This window comes from Triticum dicoccoides, chromosome 2A (genome assembly GCF_002162155.2).
Source record: "Triticum dicoccoides isolate Atlit2015 ecotype Zavitan chromosome 2A, WEW_v2.0, whole genome shotgun sequence".
Lineage (NCBI taxonomy): Eukaryota > Viridiplantae > Streptophyta > Magnoliopsida > Poales > Poaceae > Triticum > Triticum dicoccoides.
This window is the reverse complement of record NC_041382.1, coordinates 721,913,731-721,929,791: the sequence shown is the minus strand read 5'-3', so window position 1 is coordinate 721,929,791 and position 16,061 is coordinate 721,913,731. Positions and strand designations below refer to the sequence as shown.

Here is a 16,061-nt window from a genome sequence, read left to right as displayed (position 1 = left end):
GCGGACTGCCATCCACCATTGTATCAAGAGTGCATCTGTAAAGCTACAACTGCATCCTTTCTCGATCGATTTGGTCTTCAAATTTCAATACCTCGCCGGCGGTGCGAGACCGCCCGAACCTTGTGCAGCACAGTGATGAAATGATGCTGGAGCCTGGTGTACGATGTGTGTGGTAGTTGATGTATATGTCCTGGATGTTACCGTCGGTGGCGGCAAGATGTTTGTCCAGGCCCGCCGGCGTCTTTGTCCAGGTGGGAGTCCATTGCATAAAACTGACGCATTTGCGGTTAGGTTTGCAAAAAGGGTGTGGCCAGTTTTCAGTGGACTGAGACTGAATCAAGTCTCAGTCAAGCAACACAGTATATAAGTAAAAACGAAAAACAAACAGAATTTTCTTTTGTGAATCTTAAGGCAAGATCAAAGAAATATGCATCGACTAAGACATAAAAGTTCGGTCGACTGAAATTTAGCGAAATTATATCCAAAAACCACCTCGTCCCCAATTTTTTTATAAAAACCACCACATATTCAGTAATTCTTTTGCAGAATACACTCATCGAAGGATTTGGCCGTTTGAGCACTTTTTCGATAGATGTGTCTTGATAGTAAGAACCTGACTTGAAAAAAAATGTCACATGTGCACGTTGATCGGTTATCTACTCTTCTTATCTCTCTTTCTTCTCACTCCCTCTCTCATAACGCCATTGCCGTCGGCCCGCCACCCTACATCCCTTCTCTTCCTCTCCTCTTCCTCGCTCTATCTCTCTTTCATACAATTAACTCCTCTCCCCTGACCTCCCCGGCCTTGCAGCACCACATCTTGCTACCCACGGCTCCTAACGCATCCCCATCCCTGCCACCGATGACCTGCGCAGTCGCATCACTGCTGCATCCACAGACAACATGTCTGTGGATCGGTGGCCGAAGCTTTCCGATGTTGCTGATGCCAGAGGCAGCGAGGACCGCCTCAGTGTGTTGTACGACATCCTCCTCCTCAAGTGTGCCGGCACGGCCGCAACCATTCAAACTAGAGTCCTCGCCCGACTCTAGCGCGGATCCAGCGATGGAGTTGCCTCTTATTCATTGGGGTCAATTGACCCCAATGAAATTAGCAAATCCTTCACAAACTTAGTACTAATCGCTATTCATTTGTAAAGGATGACCCCACTATCATACACATGACCCCATTAAACCATTTTTCTAGCTTCTTCCATGCGCGGATCGAGGGGGGGAGGCTTTCCCTAGTCACCTTGTGAGTGGGGAAAGAAAAACACCGGTATCATGCACCCTGTGAGATTGACCGGGTGTTTTCATTACTGCATGTGTTTTATAAGTAATACAAACACTTCGCATTTTTTATTGTTGTGGGAAACACCTATGTTTATGATTTACATATATGATTTTATCTTTAAAAAGAACATTATCTATTATTTAACCACAAAACATCGTGTATTATTGATAAGTGTGTTATCAATCCGCCTGTGCCAATCGCGCTCACACAAGCATACAAAAAAAAGGTTTCACACCTACACGCCGACCAAAACTTCGGTCGGTTGCTCACACGTCGTTGGATACACCCATATCCTGCGGTGCCTGCCCATACTAGCGATTTTGTATCGGGGAGCACGTTGCCGGTGGCCCCACGCACTTTCATCATATCCGCTCAGCGGCTGTTGCCATCCACTTTTTTTCTCCTTTCTTTCCCAAAGTGCCATCTCTTCTTCCCCAACAGCCATGCAGCCCACAACAAACGTCATGGATTTTGGAAGCTGCAAACAATGCCCATGGAGGGGAATGCAGTCATAAACAGCGAGCTTGGTGGCCGCGGACGGCAAGGACGGGGTGGGGCTTTCTTTTTGAGCACCCCGTATCAGTGGTTTTGCTACATGCTAGAACTAGCATCAAAAAATACTACAACCGACTCCTCACACTGCTAGAACCGGTGCTGCATTTTGCTTAACGGCATCATGGTGTTTTGCTACAATCGAAGACGGCATATGCTACATCCAGTGTTGTGTTCTGCTACCACCAGCCTCCCACACTGCTACAACAGACGTTTCATTTTGCTTGCATCATGCGACAACATCGAGATTTTTGCTACAACTAGCGTCGCATCCTGCTATATCCAGTGTCGTATTTTGCTACAACCGGTAGCACGGCAAGCTACAGCTGCAGTGCAGCGAGATGTGATGGCTCAGCAGCAAGGAACTTTTGGCTGGATCCAAGGGTCAAATTTGCTGGAACCAGCGAGCCGAATTGTTGCAACGGTGAGTGGCGTCGAACAATGACAACTTTATTTTGCTGCAACCGTAGTAGGCATTTTCTATGACCGTCAAGAGGTTTTGCTACGACCAACACCGAGGGAGGTACATTGCGAGCTTTCCATGGGTGCCGCGGCGGGCGGCCGCCACCACCGAAGCTGCGCCACGTCATTAACCGGAGTTGTGACCGTTGCCGTTTGCTTTTACTCCAACATGTGGGCGCACAGTATTGCATGCGCGAAGCCGACGAGAAAGGCTTGGGAGGCAGCGACCGGCATTGTAGACGGCGAACCAGTGGCGTGTGAGGCGGTGCTTCAAGGTTGGTCATTCACTCGTTCATGGCGATTGCCGGTGGCGCCATTGCTCCTTTTCCTACTGGCTTCACAGATTTGGTTTTAGGAGAGAAAAGGACATGAGAAGCCCCAATCCAACGACAATACGTGCTTGATTGGAACAGTTGGGGCGCGACTTGCCCAACTATTGGGCCGGCACGCCGGCACCTAGCACTGACTACTCTTTTTTTTTTGAACAGAACGTACTGGAGAATGACGTGCCGGATCTTAGCCCCATCAGCAGGCCCAACAGTAGCATCTCAGAGCCCATCCTTATAGTTCGTGGCCAAGTCGATCGGTGGTTTCCAAATCACCCGGAAAAAAAAAAGATCGGACCTTTCCAAAAAAAAATACGGAGGAATTACTGGAGGGCAACAAGAAAGAACCTAGATCCATCGATCTGTTTAATTAGTTATTAGTCTTTGGGATCTATAGATCGAAGTCCTCCTCGCCCTTGCGTACTGCAAACGCTCTCCAGCAATCACCACAGCTGCTTCCGCCACCGGCTCCGGTGGCTCGTGGCATGTCTCTCCCGGCGTCCATGCCCGCTGATTTGGTTCAGCTGGTCGGCCAGCGGGTGCTGGCCGGAGACCTGCTCGACTACGTCCGCTTCCGCGCCGTGTGCGCGCACTGGCGATCCAGCACCATCTGCCCACGGGGACGTGGCATCACCGACCCGCGCTTCCATCCGCGTCGATGGATGATGCTGCCCGACGGCTATGGACTCCACCTCAGAGATGGCAGGAAGCGTTTCCTCAACCTCGACACCGGAGTATTTATCCGCACTCGAGTTCCTCTTCTCGAGGACCATGTCATCCTCTGTCCGGTCGAAGGTCTTCTCCTTCTGCAGCGGCAATACTGGCAATACGGTGACCAACACAACAGTATCTGCCTCCTTCACCCCTTCACGGGGGACGTTGCAAGGTTCCCACCTATCACGTATCACACAATAACCTTGGGATCGAATCCAAGTGGCATGCATTATTATTTGTTGCCTGGCAGCGCGACTGCCTCCTTGAGCATTAGTGCCAAGGGAGTCGCCATGATGATGATGGTGCTTTCACGTACGCGTCGCGTACTCTTCGCTACCACCAAGGACAAGCAATGGAGTTTCTCATCTTGGAGTTTCTCCACAGATGAGACCAACATATCGTCCCTATATGAGTCCATCATCTCATCCTAGGGAAAACTTTACATGGTGCGGAAGTTCATATCTACCGGTGAAGTACAGATTCTTCGGATCGACCCACCTCGTGAGGAGATGTCGGGGTTCAGCTCGTCTTGGTTTCCGTCATTGAAGATTATCCCGGTATGCGCGAGTCTGATCTGCAACCCTTTCGGATTAGTAGAACATGACTCGGAGATCCTGCTGGTCGCTTTCATGGGAGTCTATAGAATAGCGGATCTTATCCTAGGAAGAATTATCCCGCTAACAAGCATTGGGGACAATGCTCTCCTGATGGGTTTCGAAAGAAGTCGATGTGCCATCGGATGGAGTCTGAGTGTCAGTATCAAGGCAATGCCTACCATTACGGGTGACACCATCATACGAAGTCATCCTCTAAATGACAAAACTCTTGGACAATATCACCTCAACAGAAGCAGTTGGTCACCAAGAGCGGAGCGATGCCTCAAATATGATGGTAATATGTCCTGTACTTGTAGCACTGTTCACCTCATAAACCATATGTATGGTGTCTGCCATTGTGCTGTTAACCGGTGAGCTGGGTTTTTTCACTCTATTTTTCTTTTTGTTGCTTACCAGGCGTCCACTCCTAATTTACTTTAGTATTTTTATTAACCGTAAAAAATATTGCAACTTATATGTACATATCCATGCAGGGACTTAGGCCAAATGGGTAGAAAGCGCCGGACCGTGGAAGATTATGTTCTCACAAGATGAGTTTGGTGCTTACTTGCTTTCTTTTCATCTGAAAGATGCTTCACTTCATTCGGCAATTATATGCATATATGGCCAGCCTTTGTGTGCATGTAAGATGTAGGAAGGAATTTATTGATCTTGATTATTATTATATCATACGCATATGAGATGAATGAACCGATTACCCCTGGTCCCTATGTATTGTTGTCATTCATAAGCTGCCGAGGGTGTGATGAAATGCATCTTTATAAAGTTTTTTTCTGGAGTTTATTTTCTTTTTTCATGTGGTGAAGATTGGTGAGTTTCTCGCCCTTAGGGAAACGCGAGCAGGGGATTTGAGAATTTGCTACATGTGTGTTGCTCTTTGAGGATTTGGCCCCGCTTTGCCTGACATCAATTAGTTGCCATCTTTCCCGGATTCTTGATGATTTGCCCTGTTGTTGCTGCCAATACGGACCTACAACAAAATGTCCAACATGCCCCTGGTGAGGCCTAGTGTCGTTCTTGTTCCCTTGTCCTCACCTCGCCCAAAAATCGGCATGGTGGCGGACATAAGCTACACGGCAGCACAGCCGGCTCCACTTGTTCGTATTTGTCCCGTGACCCAGCCACAATGCGTATGCGACCACTGGACATCTTTGAACTGAGCTAGACACGCATGAACTCCCCGATGTCCACGGATGCACGATGTCTGGTGCTCACCTCCAGGATGGCCACCTCCAAGCATGGCGGGAGGAGGGAGGAGAATTTGCTAGCAGCGTATTGGTGGAGGACAACGGATGCGTGTGCCCAGCGAGCTACTGGTTGAGGTCGTGACCTCGGCATTTCTTTCAGGTCATCAACATCGTACTGCTTGTTCTAGACCTGCCAGTGAAGGTCCTCGAGCGGGGTCTCGTATGGTCGACGTGGAGGGGTTGGGCCCATGATCCGACTGGAGGCGGTCGTGGAGGAGCGCGAGGTGGAAGAGCACGGCAACGACCCACGTCCGTGTAGGAGATACGCGGAGGCAGCAGCACAGCAAAACGACGGTCGAGAGGAGGCACGAGGCGAGCAGCTTCTGACGTGGACATGGCTATCATAAAAACGTCTAAAAATATTACAGGACAAATTAATAACCAGGTACAATCGCTTATTTGTACATATGATTTAACTGATGAGAATATGATACTACACTTATATTTAGATTTATTTATACTCGGGAATAAAGGAATCAGAAAAACAATTAAAGAAAAGCAGCAATCCTTGCATGCATGGACTCCACCACCGAACCATCCATCTCATCCATCATGCATGAGGAGCAAAAAGCCAACGTCACAAGAGTCACACAATTTTTTGTGGTTGAAGGAACCGTACCCAGCGGCCGCCGCCGGCGCTGGTCCGTCCCATCTCCGGTGGCCTTAGGGTCATGAAGGCGGAGTGGATCTCGACCCTTGCCGGTGGGAGGGCTCCGTTTTTATATCTTTTTTCGAGCTTTGTTAGGGTTTGTGTCCTGCTCAGGAAGGCGAGATGTCGGCGGTTCCCTGAAGATGGAATAAAGGTCTCCCCATCTAGTCCCCGTTCCGGTGATGCGTGTAGCATCATCGGTGGGCGTGTGGAGGTGTGTCTCTGGCGGATCTGTCTTTGGTGGATTTGCTCGGATATGTTCGTCGTTCATTTTCGTTCGTGTGTCTTCAGGTTGGATTCTTTTAATCTACCCTCTTCATCCGCGGCGGTTGCTGTTATGGTGCATTGGTTCTATGAGATTTTAGCACGACGACTTTCCGACTGTCTACTACAACAAAGTTTGCTCGGCTCCGGTGAGGGAATGGCGATGACAGCAGCGTGCCTTCGGCTCGCTTGTTTATAGTCGTCGCTAGGTGGTCTACGGATCTGGATGTAATTTTTATTATTTCTAGTATTCGTTGTACTACCATGATTGAAGATGAATAAATTAAAAGTTTTTCTGTGAAAAAAAGAGTCAGACAATTTTGTTTTGGCTAAATTAACAAGAGGCCAAAGACTTGCACCACGATAGGTCAAACAAAGCTACCGCAACCGCCGTACAGCGTCAGGTCTTCGTACGGCCCAGCCTCCTGTGGTACGACGGACAGACTCGTTGCACGTTCACCTTTAATAAATATATAATAAATAGTCAGTCTAGGTTAGGGTTTAGACTCGGATTTTATTTAGAGAAGTTTAACTATTGCTATTTTTATTTGTCTTTGCTTATAGCGGCTAGTGCGACTGTTAAGATATTCTATCGGAACCCCATCTTGTAAGATTATTCCATCTAATATATTCGCAATTTCAGATTGTTTGGCTATTATTTTACTGCATGTTCTTCGATTTGCTTGCAGGAAAAATCCTTCGTGAATAGATCGATCGCGCCGTTGGCTCGGTTAATAAAGCCGTGGAGTTGGTTCAGCAATTGCATTGGATATCAGTCGTGTACGGTTCTTCCTGTACGGTTGGTAGCCGGATCGTGAGGGTCAAGTCCCACAAAAATCGTAGTTATCCTCTCTCATCGAAAGATCGGGTCCCCAATTCACATCTGCTGGACAGCATGAGGAGAGGAGTAGCACAACTAGTAGGATCACAATAAGGCATCCCAACGGCAAGACACGACTGCAAGTCATGGCGAGCAATGTGGTACGCACTAACAGACAAGGTAAACGGGAACAGCTGAACGCGAGCTGCCTAATTTGGGCTAAGGGCTAGTTTGGTCAAAGATTTTATCGTGTAATTCTAAACTATGCATAAGGGGCAAATCGTCAAGAATCTGGAAAAGTTGTGGCAAATAATTGATGAGAAAGAAAACAGGGGCAAATTCTCAAAGTGCAAAGAAACCTGTGGCAAATCCTCAAATTCCCCGATGCGAGCAGGTGCATGGGGTGCCTAACTCCATCATCGGAAGTACTGTGCAGCCGATACTGACTGGCCGATCAATGGACGATGCTCCATCCAGCGGATGTGCTTCATTTTATCACATGCATGTATGGTCAGATCAATAGGATCGTCTATGAATCGGTTGTGCACTATCGTGTGTGTAGCAGCGCTCCTCCATCATTTGGTCGTCGGAGCCTGACGGGGCGTTGTGGATCTGGTGCTCCCGTGCTCGGCCTATATATATGCCGCTTTTTGATTGGCTTTTGGCATGTGATCGCCTTGGCTTTGATGCTCCCGTGCCCCGCCTATATATGTGCCGCTTTTTTTTGCTTGGCTTTTGGCCCGCAACCGTTGCTCGATAGCTAACTGTCCGCATCAGCATGGAATTCCTCACCCGACCGTTTGCCTGTTGTGTGATCAGCACTAGGAGACCTTGCAGGTGTGGTGATTCATCGGGTATGGGCCGCAGTGTTGCTCAGGTGGGGCAAGATGGAGTGCATGACAGCGGCGGATTTGGATCTTGTAGCTTGGTGGACTTCCAAGTGCGTCCCGAACTCAGCGTCTCTTTTCAGCCGGGTAAATCAAAAGTTTCCTACTAAACATTTTTTTTGAGCATTCCTACTAAACATTTAGTCTCTTTCTTCGCATACATTGTCGTCGTTTATCACATTTACTCCTTCCCCGCAACAACAAAAATCATCTATATTTACAGTTATGATTCATATGTATCGCTGGCCAGCAACATCTTTTGCTTTGTTTTGAGAAACGCCCCTTCGTTTTGCGCCGGCGGCTTTTGGCACCCTACATCTCCCTCCACCAAAATGCTGCACATGCAGAGTCGGGAGACAACATTTTAATTAAATGCTGCCAGGAGCAATGAGAAAGGCACTCGAATCATGGCATGTTCTGGATATCCCCTCGTGCATGTCATGTTCGGTTCAAATATACCGGTACTATGTAATGTATTCCCTCTGTTCATAAATATAACACGTTTTTGCAGTTCAAATTGAACTACAAAAACGTCAACAGAGGTTAGTAAATTTTTAGGCCAGTTCTATTAGCGGGATTCAGAGGACTCATCGAGCAAAAATGTTCAAGAATTCGTTGGCTAAATCCTCCAACGAGAAGAAACTATTGGCTCCATTCTTTCCCCGGAAAAAAAAACGGCCTTGCTGTAAACTGCATATCATATGTAAACATATCAGACACAATATCCTCGAGACAGTCAAAATTTCCAGGCACCAATTGCAAAGAAGAAAACACGAGCCCTCCTTATTTCCAGGCTTTCCTTCCCCTGAACTGCTTTCCTGAGTGCTTCGCTTTGGTCTTCTTCTCCTGCCGAGAACGCGCTGCCTTTGCTCTCTTTGCCGCCAGAGGCATCCTCTTCTGGTGCTGTTTCTGCTTATTGCTCGAGCCACCCGTCTAACACACACCAAAAAGAAAGTGATCAGACAAGGAACGGAAGATCACAAAATCCCCAGAAGAGAAAGCTAAGACATGATAGCGTATCTGGAATGGCACAAGATCACATTTTCACAAGCCGCGAACACGTAGTAGCAAGGGGTAAAACAAGGGAATAAGGTTCTCAGGTTACCTTTTTCTGTTTAATAGCTGCTCTTGCTTGGTATTTTCCTCTATCCTCCCTTCCAGCTTTCACCATCTCTAATCTCTCTTCCTTGGTCATCTTTCGTTTGACGTGAGCCTGCATAAATAGTTTATATAGGTCAAGCGTATGTGCTTTTGCGCGTGCGGTCGGTGGGGAAGAATAGTTTATATAGATAAAATGTATGTGATTTTTGTGTGCGGGGAGCGAGAGGATACCGCAAGCTCTGATGGATCAACGCGCTTCAAGCTAAGCTCATCAGTAGAAGGAAGTTTGAAGGTCACTGATCTTGTGTCACCCTTGCTGAGCCCATGTTGAACCAAAGCCAACTTTGCTGCTTTCTTTGCCTGAAACTCATACACTTTCAGTAAAATGTTTGCTTAACAGTAATTTTAGTTTTGAACAAGAGTAGGTACTCTAAGCGTGAAACACAATGAATGAATGTATAACAGAAGTAGAGAAGCTATGCGAAATTCACATACCTTGAGCTCTTTTATGCGCTTAAAATCTTCGTCGCCAAAAATTCTGCCAGCTTCATCGGTTGAGGCTTCAGCCTTCTTAGCTCCTGCTAACTTCTTCAGAGCTCGAAGGCTTGCATCTGCAGCATCAAGTTGTCCAATATAATCACTTAACTTTCTCTTCTGCACCTTGGAACCGCTGCCCTTTGATTTATCCTCCTCATCACTGTCTTCAACCTCCTGGTCCGAGTCTTCATTCTCTGAATCGTCATTGAGCTCCTCATCTTCATCCTCATCAGACGCATCAGTATCACCATCCACGTCAGAGTCGTCATCTAGTTCATCCATATCGTCATCACTATCATCCTCGTCTAGTTCCTCTGCATCATCTTGTTCCCCAGATACTTCATCTTCATGATCTTCACTGGCATCAAGCTTGTTTGATAAACTCTCCAAACTTTGTTGGGTACCACTCGCAGATGGCAACACTTCCTCGTCATCAGAATCAAAAGCATCAGACTCGTCGTCTGAACCCCCTTCTGGTGACATCTCTTCATCTAGCAACTCAGCTCCAGGCACATCACTAGCAATAGTGGTTTCTCCAAATGCTTTTGGCCGAGCAGTTGGATCAATAGGACGACCACGGTCTTTCTTGACTAACAATGAAGGACAGATCTGAATTCAGAACAAAAGTAGGTTTAGCTGAGTGAAGCAGAACTGTAGATGCCAAAACAGACACAGAATCTGCAAGAAAATATCTGACCTCCCTGAATAATGTGATAAGTGAGCGAGCGGCAATAGAAACAGCTTTCTCGTGGGACTTCTTATATAAAACAAGGTCTTGGAGTAGATCCTCATTCATCATCTGCAGATTTATAGAAAGAATCAAGGAAACTTAGGTGAGCAAACGAACCAAGATTATCTTCCTGTGCATTCTAGAATCCATAGAGCACTAGGACACAAGGTATGCAAGACTGCATGTGTATTTTACATGCATAAAAAGAACAGCATCAATGAAACTTCCCAAACATAAGATCGACAATAATGGTAGAATAGTACAAAACAAAATAAACTAAGCATGGCCAAGTATAGCCAAATTTATGCATCTTCATTTAGTTATGCTTAAAACTTGTAGTTACACAACTATCACAATCTTTTCAGTCTACCATCCACGAGTCTACAAACAAAATTTATGATTTAACTACCACAATGGTATAATCATATGTGTTCCCAAGGGTACAAGGTGGAAAACATATGCAACATGACCAGCATAATGATTCTAGGTCATGATTTAAGGTAGCACTGCAAACCATGTAAATGCACTAATTGAGATGTCAGAGAAGAGCAAGTTAAGTACCAATGGAATTCGCATGCAGATCTCTCTCACAACATTCAGGCCAACAGCAATAGCCTAAAAGGAGTGAGTTAGTTACACATATGCTCATGTTAGTCAGGAAAACACACAGTACAAAAGATGAATAAGCGAGTCATGCAAACCTCCGGACGGGAACGATCATGCACAAATTGATTTACTATCTGCTTGAACAGCGGTTCAACAGCATCAGGAGGCACCTGCAATCGAAACAAATTAATTTTGTTGTGTTTCAAATATATCCAGAGAAGCAACAGCATTGGCTACAAATACAGAGGAAAAGTGCAGTGTCTAGTCTAACCATCTCATGGCAAGCCTGTACTGCTGCAGCAAGTAGAGTGGTCACATCACGTTGATGAGGCTGCATTGCATAAGGGTGAAAAATATTATGACCATATCAGCATAGAATAAAACTAGCAATTTTTCAAAGGCTGATGCAAGCTAGGCATACTCTCAGTTAAGTAACATACTTGAACATATCTCTGAAGATATGGATAGAAGTTCAACAAAACCAAGTGATGCAGCCCAATAGTCCTTGCTATCACCTTCAACATCATCATCCTTACCTGCACATGCAATGGTTTTCCTTTATACTGTATGGTTCGTGTTTACTAAAAAAAGTGGCAGAAACCTACGCTACAGAAGAGCATGCAATCGCATACTAAATGTGGAAAAGGTTGATATGATAGCAAGCATATCAAGTCAGAACAAGCCGAATAATCAGAAGAACAGGATTTAACGATCTTAACCATTGGACGAAAACTAGCTCACACCAACCATCTAAAGCAACCTTTTTTGGTTTTATTTTCAGAGAACACTTTTAATAATTACACCCATGTAGATTACCCTTTAACCGCCTAGTGAGCTGACCAACCGGTCTTGCTGTACACAATTTAATAATTGAGATTTAAGTCCGTATTCTCCTACTTTGAGACTTGTTCTTACTCATGTCATAATACAAGTAATGTTAGAATCTGCGTCAGCGAACTTTCAAAGATTGACCATCAACATAAGAAATTACAGACATCTATGACACCAAATTGATATAATACGTTCATCATGAAATATGAGTGAACATATTTGCATAGTAGAGAATGGTCACTGTGTAACTGAGTAAACCGTGTCAACATACAAAAGAACAGTACAGCAGCATGAATGAATATTAGATATAGGAATAATAAGACAAACCTCGAATCGTTCATTGCATTTCTGTAGCCGAGAGAAGAGTTTCTCTGCAAAACCCTGTAAGAGCCCCAAAAGGAGTTTCAGCATAATAGAAGATTATCTCATCAACAGCAAGAAGTGGATGTGGCATCTCATTTTATTGTGACAATGACAACAGCTTGAAAATTTATGATGTTACTCTACCTGGGGATCCTTTAAATACGTAAGGGGTGAATAGTAATTGGAGCCAGTCTCCTCATTGGATTTACGTTGTTGCCTTTTCATACTACGAACTACACGCTCCAATTTAGCTTTCTTCTTTTTCTTACTAGCAGAGGTACCCTTGTGATTTGCCTGTGGAAAAAAATCAAGAAAAGACACAATGCATCAGAAGAGACAAATGAAACCATAAGATCTAAAATACTATCAATACAGCGCCAATATGCAGAAACATCCAAATCACCTTGTAAACATCCTCTTTACTAAGTATAATATTTGGGTTTTGAATCGCTTCATCGTCACTGCTGGCATCACTATCATCCTCTTGCTCAACATTTTCATACCCAATGAGCAATGAAATAGCAGCTGTCATAAGCCTGCATGTAGAATACACTTGTTTAGATGGGAAGCAACCAACAGCAGACACCTACATTTCCTTACAAAAATGCACCTCGAAGAAGGATGGAAACAAGCATCGCATATAGCATTTGCTGTGCGGTCATCAAACCAGACCCGTCGACGGTGAAGATCACATAGGATAGTAAAAGCCCTCTTTGCTCTCGACTCTTCCTCGCCCTGAGAAACAGGACATAATCAGATAAGGTGGGAAACGGTCTCAAGTGTATGCTTACCAGCTACAATGTTAAGCGCAATAATTCTTATCAAACCAAGTGTAAGATGTTGCAAACCTGTACTAATTTAAAAAGGATGCCTTGCAGTTTGCGATTCTTGGCTTCATTCTTGTGCTTCTGATTCATCCTTCTGATGCTGTGTACAATATGTGAAAATGCAAGCTTTTTTACTGCTCGATCTCCAATGACTTGAAGCTCCATAAATAACTCCATGGTGTCTTCCAGATCAACAATCTAAACATTTAATTAACAAAAGATTACAATGATATAAGGTTGCAAAACTGAACTCTACAAGGCAAAGAAAAAAAGCTCTTCATTCGGTAATAATCCACTCTCTAGTCCTCCGTTACCAAATAAAAAACACATCTAGAAACTCCACTGCGACCCAGAGGCCCTTAAATTTTAAAGATGACAGCCAGACAATCACGGACTCGCCGTCCGGTTACACTTCCTAATGGGGCTGATAGACCATTAAATTTAGAAGGAAGAAAACTAAGACCATATACTCTGGGAACAGTGCTGATTACAGTTCAGGTCAAAGTTCAAAACTTTCCGTTGAGATGATTTATCCTAGGCTTCAGCCATTGCATTATCATTGTATCAGTATGAATGAATTCCTGGACGATGATTTATCGTAGTATCCTAGGTTTCGACTTTCAAATTCCCTTTAGTATGTTTGAATTGGCTGATCTATGGTGTATTGACAATAATATGGGGTTAATATAGCCTGTGCTGCTGTTATCTGGACTTATGGACAATGCGAAATGATATTTGTTTCCAGGGTACAGTGTGGACAAGTATCCAAAATCTGCTGGGGCGTGTGAGTGCCATGATACATCAATGGAAAATCCTGTGCATGGACGATCAATCGGTGATACTGCAGAGATGTCTCTTACTCCTCGATCGGGCAAGAAGATAACTCCTGAGGATTGCCTGGAGATGAAGAATCTGGTGGGCGAGAAGAAAGTGCGGAGGCATTGGTTTGAGAGTCCATTCCAGCTGAATGCTGATGTAAAAATGCTGTAATAAGTTTAGCCTAACTTAACTTTTCCTTCCTGCTCTGCTGTGAACTTTTTTGCTCCCTCCTTTCACAGCCTGATGGGGCGCATGTGTGGGGGTTGGGGTTTCTCTGGCTCAGTAACTTTGGCTTGATGAGCCCGAGTGCTGCGAACAGTGTAGTTTTTGGCTTCGTTGCCCCGTTTTAATGAAAATTAGGCGGGGGGAAACCCCTTTTGTTCAACAAAAATAAATGAATTCCTGGACAATGCAACGCCCATCAGCCTAATTTGCTGCTATCCTAATGTAACCAACAGGCACAAATCTTCTGTGTGGTTATAAGAAGCAAAACCTAGTAAATCCGACACAACAAAACTGAAACAGAACATTTTCCCAATGTACTAGCAGAAAAATCATCTCAACTAAACCTTGACCACGACAAACAGACCCCGTGTCAATGAATTTGAACAATAATTCGTACCAATAGCTCAGTATCCCATCTAGCCCACCAATTTACCAGATAAATTTCTATCTGAAGGCAGGTAATGAGTTGAACAGGAGCTCACCTTCCGATTGACCAGCAGTATGAGCGCCTGCACGAGGTGCACCCGGAGGCCGGACGGCAGCGCGCGGGCGTTGGTGTCGAGCAGGCCCCCGATCTGGTCGGGCAGGTCGGCGAGGTCGTTGGGGTAGAAGGGCGCGACGTGGGCGAGGAAGAGCGCGAGGTCGCCGAGCTCCTTGGCCGTCTCCCCGCCGCCGCCGCCGCCCGAGGAGGACGAGGACAGCGCGGACTGCTGGCGGAAGAGGAACACCGAGGACTCGAAGTGGCGCTGCAGCTGGCGGAGCTCCGTCTCGTACCCCTCCGGGTCGCGCTTCATCTTGGCCTGCAGCGCCGGGAGGCTGTGCCGCTCGCCCGCGCCGCCCGTGGCGGACGCGGAGGCCGCCTCCGGCGTGTAGGCGGGGGCGTGCTGGCGCATCGCCGCGGGAGGGGGGAAGAGTTCGGGCTGCGCCGCCGGGGATGTTCGCTCTAAAACCCTAGTAGGACGGTCGGGGTGCCAAAATTTTGCCTCTTTTTTGTCTGTTGGATAAATAGTTTAGGGGCCGGTGGTGGTCGGAGACGCGGGAATGCGGGCCGCCGTCGCCGAGTTTCAGTTCGGGGGTATCGCGGGGTGGCCGGCGTGCGGCGGCTACTAGGGTTAGCTGGCCGGTTGCAGGCCGTGCGGGAGTTGTGAGAGGGAGGGGGATGAGGCGGTAGTTGGGCTTGGGCCTTCGGGTATGCTGGGCCGTGCCAAGGTTTTTTTTGCAGGAGGGCCATGTCTAAGTAAGGCTTCTTTTATATCCCTCAAAAAAAAAGTAAGGCTTCTTTTATATCCCTAAAAAAAGAGGAAGGCTTCTTTTGATTGAATGAAGGAATCAAAAACATTGGGATGTGAAAATTGTTTCAACAAAAAACATTGGGATATGAAAAGGCAGATGCTATGCGTCGGCCGGGTGATGATTCGATTGGATCGGTCCCTCGGCAGTTGTTAGATGGCGCACGAGAAAAACGTTCTCCCGTCGTGTCAGCCGCAACCTTTGCAACAAGGACCTTGTTTGCTAGGGGCTTTTGCGGCACGAGCTATGATGCAGTTGTTCAAACCATTTCCATCCCATCATACACGACTTTTGAAACAAGGATTGTGTTGTGCGAGGGGGCTTTGCAACAGAAACCGTGTTGCAGTCTTTTGAATCGTCTGGTCTCCCGACATGTGCAGCCTTTGCAAGAAGGGCCGTGTTGCGCTAGGGGGCTTTGCAACATGCACCTGAACTGTATTGCAGTCATTCGAACCGTCTGATCTCTAGTCACGTGCAAACTTTGCAACAAGGATTGTGTTGTGCTAGGGTGCTTTGGAACATGAACCATGTTGCGGTCGTTCGAATTGCTTCCAACCATTTACAATATTCCATGTGTTGCACCCAAAAGGGTTTGCAACGAGGCCCGTGTTGCAAATCTGGACTATGGGTAAGGGGTTGTTATGAGCCGTGAGATCAATTCAGATCTGACGGCCTCAAAGGTGGTTGGCGCGCTACGCGTAACCGGTCGGATAAGCACTAGCATTTTCCATATGAAAAAAGGCATGATTAAGATGTCATGTAATGTGAATTCCTTGTCACAAAAAAATAATTGTAATGTGAATTCCTAAGATTTTGAAGCAATGGAATTTTGTGCGAGGTGCATTTCGATGATGCTCGGGAAATGAACACGATAATATTTTAGAGGGTTGAGAGGATAGATAA

General features: G+C 46.1%; 1 protein-coding gene across 1 annotated transcript; it reads right to left on the bottom strand.

The window, feature by feature from the left end:
- Positions 1-8,298: 8,298 nt before the first annotated feature.
- On the bottom strand, positions 8,299-14,974 carry LOC119356611 (protein SDA1 homolog). The gene is made up of 15 exons (XM_037623598.1): positions 14,351-14,974; positions 12,846-13,022; positions 12,608-12,732; positions 12,401-12,533; positions 12,142-12,291; positions 11,962-12,015; positions 11,244-11,339; positions 11,075-11,134; positions 10,899-10,973; positions 10,759-10,812; positions 10,165-10,266; positions 9,426-10,076; positions 9,162-9,290; positions 8,935-9,042; positions 8,299-8,762 (listed from the first exon to the last, which is right to left on the bottom strand). Exons 1-15 carry the CDS (start codon positions 14,759-14,761, stop codon positions 8,613-8,615), a joined length of 2,475 nt encoding a protein of 824 aa, XP_037479495.1. The 5' UTR covers positions 14,762-14,974; the 3' UTR covers positions 8,299-8,612.
- Positions 14,975-16,061: the final 1,087 nt, after the last annotated feature.

Bases quoted from the DNA above. Each gene is read 5' to 3' on its own strand.
- LOC119356611 (XM_037623598.1), bottom strand. From the start codon at position 14,761: ATGCGCCAGCACGCCCCCGCCTACACGCCGGAGGCGGCCTCCGCGTCC. The intron at 12,733-12,845 runs GTTTGCAACATC...CCTGTTTCTCAG, and splicing joins TCCTTTTTAAATTAGTACAG to GGCGAGGAAGAGTCGAGAGC. The intron at 12,292-12,400 runs GTGATTTGGATG...TTTTTTCCACAG, and splicing joins GTAAAGAGGATGTTTACAAG to GCAAATCACAAGGGTACCTC.